The 22588-nt window shown below is 40.3% G+C and overlaps 1 protein-coding gene across 7 annotated transcripts in view; it reads left to right on the top strand.

Annotated features, from left to right (window-relative positions):
- The window catches only part of LOC131243936 (DExH-box ATP-dependent RNA helicase DExH11), a 70119-nt gene extending 50108 nt beyond the window's left edge, over positions 1-20011 (top strand). For 4 of the 7 annotated variants that reach the window (XM_058243571.1, XM_058243572.1, XM_058243573.1 and 1 more), the window contains 5 exons: positions 10956-11421; positions 13806-14020; positions 14466-14704; positions 18373-18499; positions 19622-20011. In XM_058243571.1, the coding sequence (XP_058099554.1) occupies positions 10956-11421; positions 13806-14020; positions 14466-14704; positions 18373-18499; positions 19622-19834 (1260 nt within the window). In that variant the 3' untranslated portion in view covers positions 19835-20011. Of the gene's footprint in view, positions 1-10955; positions 11422-11544; positions 12222-13805; positions 14021-14465; positions 14705-18372; positions 18500-19621 lie in introns of those variants that run through there. The other 3 variants (XR_009170223.1, XR_009170222.1, XR_009170221.1) reach the window with 3 other exon arrangements.
- Positions 20012-22588: the final 2577 nt, after the last annotated feature.

Here is a 22588-nt window from a genome sequence, read left to right as displayed (position 1 = left end):
AGGGACTTTATGATGGTTCACATCAGGCCAAAGCGGTACCTTCAGGGAGCCGTTTGTACGTTACATGCGCATAGCGCTGGACCCTTCAAAATTATAAAACGAAACGGTCTCAATTCGTATGTGGCAAATCTTCCACCCTTCATGGGAATTAGTTCTACATTCAATGTGGAGGATCTAGTTGTATTTTAAGGGGCCATTAATGCATTGTCCAGCCTTTCGCCTAACCATCCTGATTGCCCAGACCTTTCCATCCTGATTGCCCAGACCTTTCCCTTGATCTATGGCCCCCTCCTAACCCATCTTCCCAGCCTCTACCTTCCATACCTAGCCGTCCCGACCCATTTTTTCAGGCTCCACCTCTCATACTTACTCGTCTCGACCCATTTTTCCAGCCTCTTCTTCCCATACCTACTCTTCCCGACCTTTCTTCCCAGTCTCTACCTCTCATACCTAACCTTCACATACCTAGAGGGGGGATAAAGGATATCCTGGACCATCAGAGTTTCAATGTCGGACGGCAGGTTTCAGAAGTACCTGATTAAATGGAAGTCATGCCCAGCTTTAGACAGCACATGGCTTACTGAGGAGGAGCTTCAGAGACTTGATCCTGACGTTCTGGAGTGGTTCAGGAGTTTTATTTCGCTAGTGGTGAAATTTTTGCAGTCGGGGAGAATTGATGGGGACATCATGTGCACACGTGCACGCACGCCGGCCCCTAGCACGTATGGAAGGAGAGGGAGGGCCCCACCGTCGATGTAGCTCGATGGCGACGTCCAGAGAGGGCCTCTTAGTTAGAAGATAGAGTTTTGGTTCAAGAGACCAGGCCTGATAGCCAAGTAAAGCTCATCATGGAATCTCATGATCCTGGCCCACTAGTCAGATTGATTTCATATTTTAGGTTATTTATAACATCATGAATGCTTTAGATTTCTTTGATTGATTTTTATTTTAGTTTACTTCATTGCCAAATAATAGGTTGCGCACATGGCGCGAGTTTTGGAGTATAGGGTTTTTCCTATAAATAGGCACCCCTTGTAGTTCTTTGGATTCATTCAAGTTTAATAAAAATTTCTGCAAGTTTTTTTTTATACTCTCTGAGTTTCTGAGTTGTGGAAAAATTCAAATGGGTGCGAAGCTTTCCCTTTTCGAATGGCTAAATTCAAGTGAGTGCGAAGCCCTCCCTTTTCGAAGGGCTAACTACTGTGGTGCGAAGCCACGTTTATCTCAATCCGTCCCTCTATCTTATTTCATTCATCCTTTGATCATCTTTGCTTCAAATCCACTTGTTTTGCAGCAGTTTGTCTTTCTACAGCCAGTTTCCAGAATTTGGCCCTGCAAGAGGGCTGAAACTTCGACGGAGTATTACGCCTCAACTGTATGTCGGATCGCCATCAAATTTGGAGGGTTTGGAGATCCCCCCTGGCTGACTAAGGCCAAGGAGTCCCTTTTGGGATTCGGGCCTCCTCCACACGTGCAGCCACCCTACTGCGCATGTGCGTGGGCTTTTGCCTCGTTGTCCTCATGCAAGAGCTGTTCCAGGTTTAGGTTTTCTTCCTCTTTTCCCTTTTTCTTACCTAGTTTCATAACCCTAGTCCTAGTTTGCGTTATCCATAATTTGTTTCCCCCTTTTTTTCACCCTAGGGTTCCTTGAATTGAAATTGAGGAATCCCTTGGATTAGGGGCTGATTACTATGCATGTGTGGCTGAATTCTATTTCCCTTTGAGTATCTTTTGGCTTATAATTTTTATTATTCCAGCCCTAGCCTGTGTAGGCCTGGACCCGCATAGATTCTCCTTAATTGAATGTTTGGACTTTCATGTGGGATATGAAATTTGTGTAATTGTTTCTGAACTAATGTGATCTTAAGCCTGAATTCTTGCACATCATATTTGAATTTCATGTCCTGCATCAATTTTGCTATTGTTAAGCTGACTATAGCTATCATCTAGTAATTGAAGTTCTGTCATGAAATTCAGTCAGTAAATGAGACAACTTCAATAAGTTCAACAGCTTGGGTCCTTGAAGGTCAGCTAACATGTAGATGGAATTGGGGGTCTCCCTAGTGTTGCAGACTCTTCTTTGATTACATTCCTTGGGAGGCTAATGAGGTAACGGATGGTCTCACAAAGGGAGATGCTTTTAGAGCTCCAGTATGTTAGGGCCAACCTCTACCTCAACTTCTGCCTTCTTTATTGTTAAAACTCATTATTACAAAGATAAGAAGGAAAAAAAAGTCATGGTACATATAATACTAGTGATACTATCTCAACTCTCATGTCCAGATGTAAGTCGACCACTTTGGATAGGTTTCATAATTCAAGCTTTTGACCTACATCCCATAAATTAGGCCTATCACAAATTAGAATGATTTTAGTTTCAAAGTTCTATATCAACATTATATTATTTTTTTCCTTCTTCTTTTAATATTTTAATGGCATGCTGGGTGTATATCCATCACAGAAAAAGGCACTAGTATGCAGTGGAAGGAGGAATTTCCCTCTACTAGGCTCCAACATAGTTGTACAAATGGCCTGCAGATCAACAATCACATTTGGCTAGCTTTGAACAACATAATAACATGAGAAGGCATAAGTTAAGTGAAAAGAGATTGGTAATTTGCCATGGTGTGACTGGCGACACCATGACCCTCTGCTATGGATAACGATACTCATACAACGACCTTCCTCATGATTGTTGCACCAAGGAGAATGAGATGGTGCTTAAGGGCACCTAAATGCCTATCCTTGAGGCATTTTGTTTACTTTCCAAGTTAAAAATAAAGGAAAGGTTGTCTAATGCTGATCCTTAGAGGCATTTTGCTCAATCTTCAATTTAAAAATCTGTTAAGGGCCTCCCAAATTCCCGTTTTTGAGAAATTTTGCTCATGTTTCAAGTTAAAAATCTGTGTAAGGGCGCTGAAATTCCAATCGATGAGGCATTTTGCTCAATCTTCAATTTAAAAATCTGGTAAGGGCCTCCCAGATTCCTGTCTTTGAGAAATTTTGCTCACGTTTCAAGTTAAAAATCTGGGTAAGGGTGCCGAAATTCCAATCAATGAGGCATTCCCCCACTTTTTAAGTTAACAATCTAAGGGCACTTTATTTTGCTCACTCTAGCATTCCCACATCTTGCATTCCCACATCTTGCCCACTCTCTCGGTTAAAATTTTGCTCACTTCTCAAGGTAAAATTCTTGTTAAGGCCACTATGATGTGGGAATGCTAGAGTCCGTTTCTGGGAGGACATCTGATGTGGGAATGCTCCCCTTAGAGAGTCCTTCCCTTGGCAAGTCTCTGTCTCATTGTTGGCATCTCTATCGCCGTTTGATTCTTTGCTTGGGGTAATGGGGTTGTGTGGCTCCCCCCCATCTAAAAGGGATTTGAATGATGCCGAGGCTGGTGATTTTGTGTCTCATTTGTCCTTGATGTGGGGTGTGGTGCCTGTGCCTGAGGAGGACTCGCTTGTGTGGAGTTTTTTTTTTTTCCTCCAAAAAATGGAGTGTTCTTGATGCGGTCATTTTATTTGGTGTTGTCCTTCCCTTCGCAGATATCGGCATGAGTCGTACTGCCTACATCTAGTTGTATGGTGCGCCTTTGGAAGTCGTTGTGTTTGTCTGGTTAGCAAGAAGAAATAAGATCTTTTATTTCCTTCCAAAAAAAAAAGAAGAAGAAATAAGATCTTAACCATTGACAATTTGTGTAAAATGTCCTTCCTCGTGCCTAATGCATGCCCTATGGGTTTAATTGCTGAGGAATTTGTGGAATCATTTGTTCATCCATGGCTCCTCTCGCATCCTCTGGCTAGGAGTCCTCAGATCAACTTATGTCTATTGGGTAATACCTAGCTCTGTTGATGTTTTGCTCCGGGCTTATCACGGTGGTGGGGGAGGCTCGTTCGACAGAAAGAGATCGAGGATTGCGATGCTGGCTATCTTTTGGGCTATCTAGTTAGAGAGAAACAATCGATGCTTTTGTAATTCAAAGGGTTTTGTAGTTGGGGTTTCTAATAAGGTGGCCTTGTATATCGGGGAGTGGGCTTCCTAAGGCCTAAGGGTGCTTTTCTTTTCTGTTTGTTTATTTTGTTTTCTATTGTTGTTTCTTTGTTTGTTCTTGTTTTATGTTTTGCTTTCTTTTGGCTTTTGGCTTTAATAAAATTATCATCTTTCAACCAAAACAAAATCTAGGTAATGGCTCCACAATGTCCATCCTTGACGTATTTTGCCCACTTTTCATGTTAAAATTCCGAGTAAAGGCACGAAAATGCCTGTTTTTGATTAATTTTGCCCTCTTTTCAAGTTAAAAATCTTAGCAAGGGCACCAAAAAAGGCAATCCTCAAGGCATTTTGCCCACTTCTAAAATTAAAAATCTTGTTAAGGGAACCGAACTGCCTATCCTTGAGGCATTTTGTTCACATTCTAATTTAAAATTTAGGGCAAGAGCATCAAAATGTCAATCCTGAGGCATTTTACCCACTTTTTAAGTTAAAAATATGGGTAATGGTTACTAATTCCTATGCACGAGGCATTTTACCCGAGTTTCAAGTAAAAAATATGGGTGCCGCGCACTATAATGCCAATCCTTAAGGCATTTTGTCCGCTTTTTAAGTTAAAAATCTGGGAAGAACATCAAAATGCTTATCTTTTAGGCATTTTGCACACTTTTCAAGTTAAATATTTTGGAAGGGCTTTTAAATGCCAATTGTTGATGTATTTCACGCACTTTTCAAGTTAAAAATTAGAGTAAGGGCACCAAATGCCCATCCTAAATACATTTTAAGGGCACCAAAGACATTTTGCCTACTTCTCAAGTCAAATTCCTTGCTAACTGCACCTAAATACATATCCTTGAGGCATTTTGCTACCTTTCCAAGTTCAAATCAGGGTAAAGGCACCGAAGTGCCAATCCTTGTCATTTCTCTCACTTTTCGATAGAGTTAAAAATGGGTAAGGGAGATTAAATTCATATTCTTGAGGCATTATGGCCACTTTTTCAGTTACAAAACTGGATATGGGCAACAAAATGCTATTCATAGAGTCCCTTTGCCACTTTCCGAGTTAAAAATCTTTTAAAGGGCACCTAAGTGACTATGCTCGAGGCAATTTGCCCACTTTTCATCCTCATTATTGCACAATCTATTCCTTTGTTCAAGCACATCTAGAGTAAGAGTTCCCTTGTTTAGGGCTTCTATTTGATTTACGAACTCACGGCTCAATTTGTGCCATTTTTGTTCATTGGTATAAACCCGATGATTATATAAATCTTTCGAGGATAATAGTTTTTCTATGCCCATCTTCATTCCTGGCCTTTCTCGAAGGGTTGCCCTCCTTCATTGTGTCAGTAGCTCTTAGTCTCATTTTTGGACGACTGATGCAGTGAACCTTCGCTCCGCTTGAACACCCACTTCTCTTGCTCTCGCTCGAACTGAAAACCCTTTCAATTGTCGTTTCCCATGCTGCTTGCTGCTTGCCTGGGAGCTCCAGCTTCTGCTTGTTTTCGCTTCCCACTTTCTATCCTATTGCTTTAGGAGTGACTACCCTCCCTACCTACCAGGTTTTGGTGGGAGTGAACAATAAAAAATCAAGTAAGGATGATTATCCCTGTGGCATTTTGCCCACTTTTTGAAATAAAAATCTTAGTGAGGGTGAATAAATTTCCATCCTTAGAGCATTTTTGCCTACTTGTTAAGTTAAATTTTTTGGTAGGGGCACCAAAATGCCAATCCTTGAAGCATTTTACCCACTTTCCAAGTTAAAAATCTGGGAAAGGGAGCCTAAATCCCCATCCTCAAGGCATGTTGCCCATGCACTAAATCAAAATTGATGGTATGGGCACATAAATTCCTATACTCGAGGCTTTTTTTTTTTTTTTTGGCTAACTTTTCACGTAAAATGTAAGAATAAGGCACCTAATTGCCTATTTTATACGGTATGGGCATCAAAATGCCAATCTTTGAGGCATTTTGGCAACTTTTCAAGTACAGGGTAAGGGCACCAAAATGCCTATCCTTGAGGTATTTTACTCACTTATCAAGTTCAAAATCTTTGTAAGAGATCGCTCAAAAAATAAATAAATCGTAAGAGCACCTAAATACCTATCCTTGAGGCTTTTGACTACTTTTGAAGTTCAAAATTTAGGTAAGGGTACTTAAATGCCTAACCTTGTGGCATTTTGTATACTTTTCAAGTTAAAGATCTGGACAAGGGCACTTAAATTCCCATCCTTTAGGCTTTTGTCCCACTTTCATAATTAAAAAATCTACTTCAGGGCACTTAAGTGCCTATCCTTCACTTTCTAAAATAAAAATCTGGGTATGTTGAGGTGTGCGGTATCGGTTATGTAACTGTTGTCACGTAATGGTAACAGTTTGACCCGTTATCCATTACGGGAGCATAACAGCCCCCTTGAAAAGGAAAAAAAGAAGAAAGAGAACCGTAACATACCATTACAGGCCTGCAACAGTCCATTACTGCCTATAGTGTGATGGCGCGGAGCTATTACGATTTGCGCATAGTAACTCGAGAAGGAAAAAAAAGTGCCTGGAATTTCTCTTCCACCTCCTCCCCTTGCTCCTCCTCTCTTGCGGGGTTGCCGCAACGCCTCTCTCTCTCTCTCTCTCTCTCTCTCTCTCTCTCTCTCTCTCCTTTTCAAAGAAAATCAACAACGTGGTTCCTTATGAGCCTAGTTTTAAAAGAGGGCTTTTTGATACTCTGGTGGCATATGACACTTGATACAGTTGCACTTAAAACATTGTACAAGTGGCATACATTAACTCAAAGTAAACCAATTAAATTATGGGACTTGTTGTTGCTAAGTCACAGTGCCAAAATTAAATTGTTTGAACGATCCTAACTGTTGATTTGTGGACACTTGTTTGTTGAAATAGTACCACTGGATATTTTTCATTCTTCACCGTCCAATAAACGTCAATTGAACTGGTAGTTAGATGATGAAATAAGCATAATTCGGGCTGATTGGATTGCTGGAATGTGTGCCATAGATTGCATGAATTGGGGGCCTATTTGGGGCATTGAGTGGTCTCACAAATTGGCGAACACTATTCATCTGAATTTAATTTCAATTTTTTCTTAAAATATTTTAACAACGAATGATGTCAAATACTTAGGATATGCACTAGTGGGATGAGTGCCATAGATTGTGTGAATTTGGGCCTGATTTGGGGGCATTTAAGTGGTCTCCCAAATTGGCGATTCTATTCATATGAGTTTAATAATTTATTCTTATAATTACTTAGGGAAAATGATGTCAATTGCTTAGTGATATGCATTAGTTGGATGAGTGCCGTAGATTGCATGAATTTTGGACCAATTTGGGGGCAGTCGAGTGGTCCCCAAATTGGTGACATTATCCATACGAATTTAATTTCAAATTTTTTTTTTCTTAAAATTGTTAGGGGGAAATGATGTTAAATGCTTAAAGATGTGCATTAGTGGGATGGGCGTCATAGCTTGTAATAAATAAAAAGAAGAGAAGAACAAGAGTAGGGAGAGATGAAGAACGAGTGGGGAAAGTTGTGCTTCCCCCTCTCCTTAATGATGTATTATTAGAGGAGATTACAAGATGAGAATTCTGTTCAAAATAAAAGACTAAAAAGATAAAAATGGATTAGAAAGACTGATCCTAATCAGGGTTTAACACTAATCCTAATAACATAAGGTACTCCACAGGTGTATTTCCCCAGGTTAACACCCCCAAAAAAGAAAAAAAAAGAAAAAAAAAGCTGGCGCATGGATATCAAACATGCCGAGCTCGATAGTAATGGTTTTGAGACATGTTGTTGATGTGGCTTTGGTGAAAACATATGTTAATTGATCTTTTGAACGAACTAAGAGTGCATGTAGAAGCTTGGTAGCTATTTTTTTTCTTGAATGAAATGATAGTCGACCTCAATGTGCTTTGTGTGTTCATGGAACACCAGATTAGACTCAATATGTATGGCCGCTTGATTATGCAATGTAGTGGAATTGAAATTGTTGTGAATCACATTTTATGAAGAGTGGTTTTCACAGTTTCACCCATAGTAATTCACACATTGCATGCAGAAGCTTGGCAGTTAATTTTTTGTGAATGAAATGATAGTCAACCTTAATGTGCTTTGTGTGTTCATGAAAGACCGGACTAGACTCAATATGTATGACTGCTTGATTATGCAATGTATTGGAATTGAAGTTGTTGTGAATCCTATATCCTAAAGAATGGTTTTTCACGATTTCACCCATAGTAATTCACACGCTGCATGGGTCATTGCATAATATTTGGCTTTAGTGGAGGAGTGAACAACAATAGATTGGTTCTTGGCCTGTTAAATAAATAAAATCATCAGATAGGCCGAGTCAACATTCTCACTAAAGATTTACATCATCATAAATATGTTAAAAACCACAAAGGAATACATATTTGGAATCCTATTAATTTTTGGATTTTTTTCTTCCTTAAAAAAAATGACCGTTATGAGGTCTAACGGCTGTTATGAGTAATGGTAACGTTCCAGGCCTTTATGCCCACTGTTACTATCATCGCACACCATAAGCTCTTCTTCTTCTTCTTCCTCTTCTTTTTTTTTTTTGTACTTTTCATGTTGAAAATCTAGGTAGGCCTTACGAAGTATTAGGGGGGTGGGGGGTCTTTGATCCTTAACTGATGCAGCATGGATGGTATAACCTAAGATGAAGGAATAAAATCAAATAACATATTAATTAGAGAAATCAAAGTACAAAATAAAACTAATCTATCACAAATTTAAAGAATTCAAGTATTAAATACACTCAAGTTCGAACCAAACAACAATTCCGCAATGAGATCTTAGAAGATATGAATCAATTAGGACCTACTGAAGGTAGAACCTCCATCTAGCATAGGGATTAATCTTAAATCAAAGGGAATCACTTGAATTTGTTAGTTTTTTCGTAGGTTAGGATTAATTTAGAGACTAGGAATTAGAGAGTTCAATTAGGGTTTTAGGATTAGGGAAACTAAGACTTGGGAGTTAGGGTTTTAGGATTAAGGAAGCTAGGATTTTGATTGGAGATTTAGGATTTAAGGCTTTGGGGTCAAAGGATTGAGGACCAAAAGAGGGGAATAAGGGGAGAAGGGGCTAGCTTTGGTGGGGGGGGATTTGGGTGGAAACAAAAGAAGAAGAGAGAGAGAGAGAGAGAGAGAGAGAGAGAGAGAGAGAGAGAGAGGGGTGAAGAGAATAACTAGAAGGAAGAGATTGAGAGTGAAGTTGGAATCATCGAATGGCTTCTCACGAACTTCAATCACAAGAGGTTTTTCTTTGCTCAAGCAAAAAAGAGAATTTTATTTCAATGCATAATAACTCCGAGGGCTTCACACGCCCACCCTAAATAGTCTTTTGGGATATTTTTTTTAAAAAAAAAAAAAAAATAATTACAAAAATACCCTATTGAAAATGTCCAAAATACCTCTTATTCCAATTAAAACATAAAATAGCCCAAAAGAAACAATTTAAACTAGAAAGAAAAGCTATAAATTAGAAAGAAAGCTGTCCACTAATGTCCAACGTCCAAAACAGTCCACGTGCCCACGATGTATCCATCATCCAATGGTCCAAAGTGATCCAACGGTCCACGTGCAAGATCCAACGGTCTGATAAGTGTATCTAATGAATCTAACGATCTAAATTGTCCAATAAGCTCCTATATGCAACCCACATGCATCTTCCAAGTGTGGGACCTTCAAATATGCATAAATATGCATGTGGGGTCTTCCAACGTAGCTACGTATTCGATCTGGGCCCCATGTAATGATCATCCAACCATAGGGATGCTGGAACTAGGGATGAAGCTCTCCTCCTCCTCTGGTATACTCTGAATGGTGCTCGGATGTCCTCATCACTAACCCATCTCTCTTTCTTTGAAAATTGAATGCTCCACTCTCACAAGATCCAAGCCCCAGGGATAAGGCATTTACTTGAAGTGAAAGGACTTATTCATGGACTTGGCCTTTTTTTTTGGTAATTTAGGGAGGTTTTGGGGGTGAAAGACACACTGCATGTCCTCTCCTTTTCTGCTCTTCAATGCCCAAGTGCCACATGTAGTTTCTTCGTCATTAAATGAGTCTTGTTTGCTATTTTGAGACCCCTTAAAGGCCAAAGTACATGGATGACACATGGCGTTTTGCAAGAGAAAATAGAGAGGAAGAAGGGTGTGGTGACAAAATTGAGGGAAGGCTCAAATAATTGGGAATGTTGTCATTTTTGGTGTAATATTCACACGGAAATCCAAATTCCATGGGTGAAATCATTTTCCACTATTAGTGAGTAGGATTGGAACTCGCATGTATACATGAGGCCACATGGCCCAGTTACGCAAGACAACTAACCACTTGCTCTAAAAGCTCAAACTGATAGAGCGTGGCAAATCAATCCCTTTATCTCATAGCCTAGACCCCACATCCCATGGGTTAGGTCCTCGACCAAACCCCCCTTGTGGGCGCCACATCACATGGGTTCCGTCTCACATGAGCCACCTGCCTCACATTTTCTGCCCACCCTAAGTGTGCCCCCGCATCCCACAAACCACCCCACTCGAGCCCGGTGTGAAAATGCCCCTGGATTACCTAGTTCAATTGCCACTGTGGAAGTTCGATTTCCGCGTGGTTCACATTCTCGTGCTTTCTCAGCTTTGAGCAATGGCTGGGAATTTATCCCTAATGGTTGTGAGGTGAGAGGTAGGCCCTACTATTTGGTCCAGTCAAATGGTCTGATGACCTTATTGTGAGATGGGGTGTCTATAGATACATTTGATTATTCTTTATTCTGTAAACTTGATCCACTTTACAAAGCTTATGATTAGTAATTATGTGCATCTTTCAATTGCATCATACTGTATATAGTTAATAAATATGTTTCTGGTGATTCAATTGTTACAGTTATCTTTTGTCTTGCATTTATGTTGGAAAAGGATTATAATTGACAGGTGCAAGATCATTTACTTGGAGTCGTCCTGAAAACACCTAGCAACGATATTAAGCAATATATTGTTTTGGTACTGAAACCCGATTTGCCTCCATCTGCGCAACCTGCTTCAGCTGCACTTGGCAAACCAGACGACAAAGAAAGCGGCAATTTCCCACAAGGTTACTTCATTGCTCCCAAAGGAAAACGTGGCACGGATGAATACTTCTCCGCCGCTGGTTCTCGCAAGGGATCTGGTATCATCAATATAAAATTGCCATACTGTGGCAAGGCAGCTGGTGTGAATTACGAGGTTATAGGGATGGATGATAAAGAGTTCTTAAGTATTTGCAAAGTCAAGATAAAGATTGATCAAGTTGGGCTTCTTGAGGAACCCAGTAATGCTACATACTCAAGGACTGTTCAGCAGCTGTTGGATGAGAAAGCCGATGGAAAAAGATACCCTCCTGTCCTAGATCCGTTGAATGGTATGGTCCTTGAACTGTGCTCACTGTAAATCTGCATGGGACCTGTCCCAATTAAGTCACTGTGGCCTATATAAACTGAAGTTTTGCTGAGCACAGACGCACTCCATGTGACTGCATCTGCAGGACATTGAACTGTGCATCAGATGGGCCACCCCAGGCAGATGATCTGGCCTCAAAGCAGTGGGATCGTCATCATCATCATCTAAGCCTTATCCCAACTAATTGGGGTCAGCTACATGAATGCTTTTCCGCCATTCCACTCTTATCAAGTGCCAGGAGCCCTGCATATATCTAAATTTGAGTTGCACAGCCACAGCCCCTCTATGCTACATTAAGCAGCAACTAATATCACATGAAAGGCTTACTATGGATGACTTAACTGGGATCTTCAAATTTTGATTTTTCCATCCAAGCGCCATGGTTTGTACATCATGGTCGTAGAACACCATTTACGGTGAGTCGGCAACATCTAAAAACTATTCAAATGGATGAGATCTGGACTATTGATCAGGTGGGCCTCTATCTTCGAGGGATCATGGTTCAAAATCTCCTAACCTTCTGAGCAGTGTCCCATATATGGGCAGTAAAAAATGAAATGGACAAATAAGTAAACTTTCCTCGTTCATTGGGAAACTGCTTAGTTTCAGAAAACACGAGGGAAGTGGGAGTGGATTCAGATGCTGGTGTGGGACAGATCTCTTTCAAAAGTTAGTGTTCAATCCGTGTAATCCGGGTGGAAGTGCAACTCCTACAAGTTTGAAGTAGGCAAAACAATATGAAAGGCTATTCCTGCAACTAAGGTAAAGTCTTATAGTCGAAAGGTTAGGATCATCAGACCAAATGACTTTTAAGTGTTGAAATATGAAGTATGAACCGTCTGCTGAAGGGACCCCTAACTTACGGTCCAATTTTTCTCAATCAGTGCCATGCATACACTTTTTGCATGTCAAAGATAGAACATCTTCATAACAGAATACAATCCTTTCTTTTGAAATAAAGGACCCAGAGGGATGAATTTCTTCACGGCAGTCATGATTTCCAATCTCAAGATGAGGGACATGGATGGATTGATCTGGCTTAATCATGACTATGGACCAGATAAAATCACAAAGCCATAAACAGGGAAACCTTTCCTTTGAGTATGACGTGTATCATCATTCATCACCCTACTTATACATATTGGGTATGTAATTTGGACACAGATGCTTGTGCCGGTGACAAGCACTGTTATAGGGTATTGAACCCAATAGGTTTTAAAGATCAGATTTGCTGACACGTCCATACAGATATTAAAGTTTTAAAATATCTTATTTTAATAGCATATTGTAATTGTCTGCCTGTAAAAGAAAAAAAGCCAGATAGTGATAATATAAACAGCCCAAGTTCCATGATCGGAACTTCCCTGTTCAGAACTTGGTTTGTAGATGGGGGGCCTATAGCTGGTCTATCCAAACCGTTGATGTGACGGCCCCCATCATGAATGGACCATTCCCAGAATATCCTCTCAATTGGTCAAGTATAACCTTCCTGTTGTTGGCATGCAAATACATTGTTAGAAAGAAATGCATGAATGAATCACATTCAATGGAGGAAAGGCCAAAGATTCGATGGCTAGGATCTTCCAGTTTGGGAGATATTGGGGAATGGTCCATCCATGATGGGGGCCATCAGATCAATGGCTTGGATGGACCAACCATGGGCCCCTCATCTACAAACTAAGTTCCGAATAGAGAAGCTTAACCTCTAAGAAAAAACAAAAAAAAATAAAAATATTTGTATATATAGGACACCCCATGGACGTGTGTCCATGGAACAATTTCAGGAAGGTGGAGTGTCCTTGGTACATACCATATACTTGTGTACATTGTACATGTTGAATGATTACAATGGATGATTAATTGCTTGGTGTTCTAATGCTTGCATACTGTATACTTTTTCATGGTTCGAAAACACACAATCTCGACTTGATTCGTTGTCTAGCCAGGTTGGTTCAACTCGAAGACTAGACTGAGCCTTGAATTGACTCGACTTGGTATTTTAATAATTAAATTTGTAGTTTTAAGTGCATTAAAAATTGTTGGAAGTGATAAGTAATTAAAACACTCAAGATTGTACACAACATCATTGCATGGTCCGCTGGTGGCATGGTTTTGCCTTCGATCAGGGAGGTTGCCTGCTTGATTAGGCTAGAGTAGTGTTGAGTTGGCTGAGTTTTGAGCCAACTCGATGTAACCGAGTCATGCAGTTTCCATAAGACAGCTCAAGATCTCGTCGAGTGACCTGGCCAAGTTTCAAGGCAACTCATCAAGTTTTAGTATGATTTTTTCATTGGATTACTTTGTTGGACACATTTCTCTATGTTCTACACTGTTTGTCTGTTTCAGATCTTAAGCTGAAAGATATGCATCTCGTTGAGGAGTACAATAGATGGAATAGCCTATTGCAAGAGATGTCTCAGAACAAGTGTCATGGATGCGTAAAATTGCAGGAGCACATTTTATTGCAAAAAGAGCTAAAAGGACACAGAGCTGAAGTTGATGCACTGAGATATCAAATGTCTGATGAAGCACTGCAGCAGATGCCAGACTTTCAGGGCCGAGTATGTTCTTTCTGAGCTGTATATTCTTCCCTATTTTCACAAGATAAGCAGACACCTGTAAATTTATATCAAGAAAACGATGCAAAGTATCTAGTTTTGCAAAGCCCACATGCACCTCCATATAGTGAGTGACCTGGCACGTGAGTGGGACATCTGAGCTGCGCATCTGGTTGGGCCCACTGTGCAGATCACCTGGCCCAAAAATTCTGTTGGTCAACCCATCAGGTGGGTAGTGGACCACATTTATCTTGAATTTGGACTGTTCGCAATGTTTTAGACTGTCCATTATTTTAGTAAATGTGTTAAGTGGCCTGATTTTGGTCCAGGCCACCAACATGGTGGTGCCCACCTGATGCACCTTCCACAAGGCTGCAGAGATGTGTCTAGAGGTGTAATTGCTGAAACTCTCAAATACTCTTTATCAACTGTTGTTTTGCCTTTGCAGATTGATGTGCTGAAGGAGATCGGCTGTATTGATGCCGATCTTGTTGTTCAGATCAAGGGTCGCGTGGCCTGTGAGATGAATTCCGGGGAGGAGCTGATATGCACTGAATGCCTGTTTGAGAACCAGTTGGATGACCTGGAACCAGCAGAAGCTGTTGCCCTCATGTCCGCTCTCGTATTTCAGCAGAAGAACACATCTGAACCGTCTCTTACTCCGAAGCTGGCTCTGGCAAAGCAGAGGTCATTTCTCGCATCTATACTCCATTTTACTTCGAATGCATGGCACTTCAGCTATATTCTTTATACATCCTCTACTTAACAACCTTTATAAAAAAAAACCACTCGAGGAATGGTGAATTTTTTATATTCAAAACTCGAGAAAAGGGGACAAAGAAATCTAAAGGGATATAATGGTGAAACATAATACACTCACAAGAAATCAGTGTTTTAAATAGCGGTAGTGTGTTGCATAGCGTTCAACCCTCCGTAGTGTGTAGCAAAATTGCGTAGCGTGTAGCATAAGCTACACAATACTTCTATTTATTATTATTATTATTATTTTTTTAAAAAATATGATAAATATTATCAGCCACGTATTTCCATGCAAAATCTCTCTTTTTCTTCAAACATTCTTCTCTCTTTTGTTCACTACTTAACCAAAAAAAAAAAAAAAACACGTCACAAACAAATCAGTGAATCACAAAAATCAACATTAACTTGTGAAAAATAATATAGTGGTTCCCACATGGACCACACAATAAAAAACAATGCACACATACGCACACCACAGTGGGCCCACCATAGAAAACAATGTAAATCCACCCCTTCACACACCTCAGTGGGCCCCATGTGGGCCGCACCATAAAAAACAATAGACATCCACACATACGCACACCACAGTGGGCCCCACGTGGGCCATACCACAAAAAATCTATATTTACAGAGATATTGAAAAAAAAAAAAAGAAAAAAAATTATAAAGAACAAAAAAACGCACAGTAACCGGCATTTTAATAGGGAAAAAATGAGAAAAAACTCAAAATACCAAGTTATTTTCATTGTACATCGAAAAAAATTCAAAAAAAGGAGCGTGCGTACCTATTTTTGTCTCAAGATGAGATTGAATTAATGAAATATGCAAAAGTTGAAGCTCCACAGCCGATCGCAACCGGAATAGGGGAAATCCAATTTCTCCGTTATTTCTTCTCCATTGTTGATGAAACTGCACCAAATGGAGATCCTTGTAGTCCCCAACAATCGGCCAAAGAAGCCCCTTCGAAGGGCCTTTCGATCGCAAGATTGAAGAGGGGGGAGAGGAAGCAGCTTCGGTTTAGGGTCGGCTGTCGAATACACTGTTCGAAATGGCTCTGTTTTTTTTTTTTTTTTTTAAAAAAAACTTACTGTTGTGGTGTGAGTTCACCACCATTTACGGCAGTGAAAAAACAAAAAAAAATCACCACAGGTACGCGCTACGCGTTCGTAGCGTATGCTACGACCCCCGTAGCGTGCGCTATAGGGGATTTACGCTATTGTACATGCTACGTAGCGTTTTTCGAGCGCTACGTACGCTACTCAAAACACTGCAAGAAATACATCAAACTAGAGGTTGTAGATCTGTTTTGCCGAAAATGGGAATGGGCTGTGGAATTGACTTGACCATTGGATTAGAAGTTTGTTCCATACTGCACTGCTAGGCCAGATCAGAGTTAGATTCTGTCCTGTAGTGGTAATCATTGTTTCCTCGTGTGGTTTACACCGAGATGCATTCGTGCTCGCCATGCTGTGATCGTGATTACCACACAGGAAAGTTGGGGATGTTAAGCAAAAGATGCTCTCTCATGCTATAGGAAGGATGAACCTTCTATTTGTAGTATAGATTCATATTCCATAGAGCAAGATGCTCAGGAGACTCGATCCTTTTATAAGAATATTGGTGGTTCTGTTTGTCCCCCACTTGACATGGGGCAGATGAAATGTTTGACCCGGATTTCATGGAATGTGAAAGACAGCCACCATGGTGGGCTATTGAGAAGAGATCAACAAAGTATGTGAGTATGCATGACTTGATGTTGTTTTATGGTGCAATGGAAAGCTACAATTTGGAACTTGATGGTGGAAGAAAGCTTTCTCAAGGGTTTCATACTAAAACACCCAAGACATTTTATTGATAATAAGCAAGACTGAATTACAAATTTCACAATTCCTAAATTAACTAAATATAATAAGCCCCACAACTCTAATCGTAATTAAGAAACAGTATGCAAGTTGATATGTGGGGGGGGGGGGGGTGTGAACCGCAAGTGAAAGCTAAATGGGGAAAGCATACAACAAAGAAAAAAAACAAAATTACAACCCAAAACAGTGGGGAGATCACAATCAGTCACATCTTTCAAAAGGAAGCCCAATTAATCAATTCAACCTTTATCTTTCCCACGACCATCTCCTCCGATCTTGCTGTATTCTGAAACCACTGACTATTTCTTTCTCCCCAAATTACCCACCAAATGGCTGAAACCGAAAGATGCCAAGTACTCTCGCCAATCTTTCCCATGCCTCCTCAATTCCAGGCCAAAAGAAGCTCTCCGAAGGATTGAGGCGTCACCCGTTGCGTGTTGAAGATAACAAGAAAATGCACCTAGACCATGATGGTGAAAGGGCAATGGATAAACAGGTGATCAACAGACTCCGCTGCTATCATGCATAAGGAACAAATGTTGGAGATGAAAATAGACCTCTTTTGGACGTTGTCTACCATCAAGATCAAGGTATGCAAAAATGGTTACGTAATGGTTGTTACGTAACAGCAATGGTGGTCACCATTACGCATTATGGGGTTGTAATGGTGGTGATGGCTGTTATGAAAAAATTTGGACCGTAACGGCTCTGTAGCAGTCCATTTCAGGGTTCAGCCTTTTTTCTTTTTTTTTTTTTTTCAAAAAATAAGCCGTAACTGTAACAATGGTGGCCATTATGGCTACCGTTACCGTTACAGAATATCATGGTCAGGACCTTTTTCCTTCCCACAAGTGAATGTGGCAACCTTAGGAGCATTATAGAACAAAAAATGTAAGGCATGAACATGGGAATCATCTGACCCACCCAAAGCATCCTATAGAAGGATTTAATTAAGAACCGACCCAAACTGTGAATGCTCCACACCATCAATTCTTTGCCTCTAACAGGGTTTGGAAGGCCTGCAATCGATCCAGTGACCTAATGTAATCTTCCAGTCCTTAATTTGTAGAACTCCTGAAACTTTCATGATTCAAGACTGCTAAATTATGTAGAAATTTAGGAATGAGGGCTAGCTTCCTAGGAATTGGATAACTGGTGAGTGGTTGCAAAGATGGCTGACTTTTGGGGTATGAAATGACAACAGCTGGTTATCTTTTGCCTGAGAGAGCATAGAGAGGAAGAGCAGGTTGAAATGCCTCAAATGAACACGGAAGTTGGGTGCATGCGATTGCATCAGTTAAGAGTGACGTGATTGCATATTTGTTTTTGAGGGGTGCATGTTAGTGTAGGAAATCCTTTTCTGGTCTGGTTCTTATCATATCATCATAATCATCATCATAGTAGCCTTGTAAGTTGTAACCAGCTATTCGGAATAGGAATCTTATGATTGCTGGGAAAAAATTCAAAGGCTATGGGGCTGAGGACCTGTTCTTGCAGTATCTATGCTAAATTTGTTTCATATGGAGTTCAAGTTCAATTGCAAATTGTTTTCCTTGTGTTTCAAATTCAGCTGTTGAATTTTTGAATAGGTGGTAGAAAATCCTCTTTCTGCAATGATGAGAAAAAACATGGTTGATTCCTTTAATCCGACACATTGTAAATCAAATTTCATTTATTCCCCCCTTCTTATTGTGTGACAAAATGGGCATTAACTGAAATGTCCTTCCACTTTAGATTGCATGAAACAGCAGTCAGGCTTGCAAAACTTCAAGCCCACTTCAAAGTAGCAGTAAATCCCGAAGATTACGTGCAAGACAATCTCAAGTTTGGCCTCGTCGAAGTTGTCTACGAATGGGCAAAGGTTCACTTTCATGCAACATAATATCATCGTTATATCGGGAAATGCCATTTACATCCCCTAGACAATGAAGGTCTCGCATGCAAACTAGTTGTAGATGAAACAATGTGCAATTAGCTGTGTGTGTGGGGCCCACTGTTGGATCAGTGTATGTCATCCAATCCATCCAGCATGGTCATCCTACCATGAAAATGGGATGGCCAAAAATCCTGCTGATCCAATCATCAAGTGGGCCACATGATAGAAAACAATGGACCTCCTCCCCTAAAACCTCGAAGTTCACATGGTGGTCCACTAGATGGTTGAATTGGCATGATTTTAGGGGCTTCCCATTTTCATTTTGGGGGAACCATGTAAGACCAGTTGGATGCCATACATAAACCTTGATGGGCCCCCCACCTCAACTAGTTGCATTTACACCTAGTTGCAGGTGAGACCTTTTGATACCTACACCACCATGCAGACACATTGACATGTTTGGCATGCAACTTAGCCCAAGAGCAAGAGGGGGTGTATTATCATAGAAAGATATTCCAGTGCTCTCATGAACACGAAGTTATAGTGCTCCTAGTTGCATTGGGACATGTAGACACCTCAACTGTTTATTAGGTTCAATGCATATTTCATGGGCCACCATGCCGATGCGACATTATGCATCATTTGATCAATGGTCTCTAACATGGACAGTCAAGATAATTTAGACAAAAATAGGTCCAATGAACAATTTGATCCACCTATTTGTTAAGGCCTGACATGGATTGCTTATGATTCTAGAGAATCACTTTGGTTAGACAATTGTAACCATCCCATCCATAGCTTTGAAAATGGATGGCTGTTGACAATTAGGCCAAATCAGTGATGGGTTGGATTGTCCTATCAGTGTGATTTCAGCTTGGTAGCCCATGAAATATGCTCTAGCGAATAGTTCAGATTGATTGATTGGACTGTCCAAGTGAACTGGTGCAACTAGTAGCACTGTAACATACTAACTTGCAGTGCTCTGAGAGCACTAGAGCATCTCTTGTTTTCAAATTTCTGGGGGTGTAAATAGTCTCTGGCATATAATTTAGAGACCCAATTTCCATTTATCCATGTTTACACATTTTCTTCGCTGCTGCATTGCAGGGCACGCCTTTTGCCAATATTTGCGAGCTTACAGATGTACAAGAAGGTCAGATAGTGAGGACGATAGTCCGTTTGGATGAAACGTGCCGGGAATTCAAGACTGCTGCGGCGATCATGGGTAACTCTGCACTCTATAAGAAAATGGAAACTGCTTCTAATGCAATCAAACGCGATATTGTTTTCGCTGCCAGTTTGTATGTTACCGGCGTCTGATTTTGTAATTGAATTTCTTCAGTCTCTTCTTCCAAAGGCAGTGAAAATGAAAAAAACAAAAAAAACAAAAAAACTAAAGAAATTGTATCTCTGTTTTGGGGAAGATGGGATGAAATGCCTCATTCTGTGGAGGGTGGAAGGACAGTTCAGATTGAATAGAGAAGGGGACCATTGGCTTTTTTGGAGTTCAGATGCCCTAATATTTAACGGCAATGATTAGTGTGCCAGGATAGATCTAGGTTCAGCAGAGCGAGCTCTGCTAAGTGTGGACATGCCTTGTATCCAAGCCCACCATCTGGTGGGGCCCACACAATGGACCAGATTGACAAAATGTTGGGCCATCGATTCATTAGGAGGACCTTGTGCAGACTGAAACATGGGTACAACTGAAAAAAAAAAAAAAAAAAGAAAAAAAAAAAAGAAAGAAAAAGAAAACAAGTGGCCCACATTCATCATACAGATGTGGCTGCCTGATGAGTGGACCGGCCTGGTTTTCTGGGTGAGATCATGTCATTTGGGCTCCAATTTCCTACACGTGTGATGTGGCGTGCAGCGGCCTGTGACAGCATATAGATAGGGGAGCGGATTGGCTACCAGCACCGTGGCTGGTGGTCGGTGTTCTGTGGGCCCCACCATGATGTGTGTATTTCATCAATTCCGTTCATCCATTTTTACAGATCATTTTAGTGCTTGATCCCAAAAATGAGAGGGATATAAATCTCATGAGAACCACACCACATGGAAACAATAGTGATTGGATATCCACCATTAAAATCCTCCTAAGGCCCACTGTACTGTTTATTTAACATCCAATATGTTGATTAGGTCATATAGGCCCATTTGAAGGGAAAAAATAAAAATCAGCTTGATCCAAAACTTTTATGGCCCCCAAAATGTTTTTAATGGTCGAGGCTCATTCAACACTGCTTCCTGTAATATAGTCCACTTGAGATTGGGATATACCTCATTTTTTGTCTCATACCGTAAAATGATCTGTAAAAATAGATGGACGGTATGGATGAAACACATACATCATGCTGGTGGCCACAGAGAACCGACCATCAGCCATTGGCTGGTGTCAGGGGAAGTAGCCAATCCGTTTCCGGATGAGATAGGAATATGTGTAACTTATCCCCACATGGGTCGGCTTAGCTTTACAGCAATCCGTTTTATCGAAACTGATTAGATCCTCATGGATATAAAATAACCCATAACTACCAATTTTGCCCGTTCGATTTTGGCCACTCATTTTTTAAAACTTTTATTGTTATATTGATAGCGACCAATTGGATGGCTCTGATTCATCCACCATGACCGTAATCTAGCCTTGGCATTTATCTGCAGCTCAGCAATTATTGGGGTGGATGTCCAAATCAGACGTGGATTGGATATTCTTGATGGTAAGGTGGTGGGTTTTGATGGGGCAAGGGGCCATTGTCAGTGATAATTTCACTCAGAGAATGTTTAAAATTTGGTTCGTCGTATGAATATTCAACAGGGTTTATCTCTAACGGTCATGTCAATGACTCTGTGGGGCTATCATAATTTATATATTTTATCTATACAGTTAATCTATTTTGACATACTATATCAATACATGATCCCAAAAGGAGGTAGATCGAAAGCTCAAGTAAACCAAAAGGCATGAAGCAATGGGGATTGAGCTCTTACTATTGAAAATTTCATAGGCCCACTGTGATGTTTATTTGCTACGTGTGGACTTAGATAAAATATCAGCTTGATCCAAAACATCTATAACCTTGAGAAGTTTTCAAAGATAGGCTTTAAATCCAGCTGCTTCATGTGGTGTATTCTCTCAGCTTTCAATCTACCTCACATTTTGGCTGATGCCCTAAAATGATCTATAAAAATAGATGGTTGGCATGGATAAAACATATACTTCAAGGTGGGTCCATGAAACTCTAAGGAAGCGTTTGAGAATTGCATTTGGTCAAGTGCAATTCCATTATGGGAAAGGTTGGGATTAGGGATAGATTTGCATTTAGTCTCATGGACTTGCATTAGGTCCATACAAGATTTATTTGGATTTTGAAATCTATTACACATGTGGGCTTAACATTGATGCATGTGTTTATCTATGCCATTCATCCATATAAAACCGTTTACATGTGACATTTAGGCTTTATATGTATACAAGTGAACAACATCCATTGTGAATTTAGTCCGTTGATTACAATTTTATGGTCCACCAAACATGATTTTGCTTAATATGATGTTTTCCCGTGGCTAAAATTTTATCCCAAACATGAGATTAGATGGCTATGATACCATAGTATTTTCAGACATGCAATCATTGTGCAATAATAATGTTAATCCCATCTAATACAATTCAATTCCACAAACCAAACACCCCCTAAGTCTCTAGCCAGGTCCGTTGGGGGTAGTACTCAATCTAGTATTATCTCTGCATCTGAAAGCTCATAAGCAATGTACATCCCATAGAGGAGAAGATGTCACGGATGATGAATCTATTTTTTTTTATATACTTCTGTTACTCTATCTTTGTTTGTGAGAAATTCATTTTATTCATCAGTTTCTTCAACCTGCGTCCAATTTTAAAAATCACATAGATCCGAAACTCACCATTGGAAACCTGGTAGGGTAATAGATGTTTTGTATAAAGAAGATGTTTGTGCCTCCAGTTTATCTGAGTGGTAACACATTAATATAGACCGTTTGGATGACATTTAAAAATCATGGTTGAATCCGGGAAGGTTTCAACTGTGGATGCTT

The sequence above is a fragment of the Magnolia sinica genome, chromosome 4 (genome assembly GCF_029962835.1).
Source record: "Magnolia sinica isolate HGM2019 chromosome 4, MsV1, whole genome shotgun sequence".
NCBI classification, from domain to species: domain Eukaryota; kingdom Viridiplantae; phylum Streptophyta; class Magnoliopsida; order Magnoliales; family Magnoliaceae; genus Magnolia; species Magnolia sinica.
This window is presented reverse-complemented; position numbering and strand designations above follow the sequence as displayed.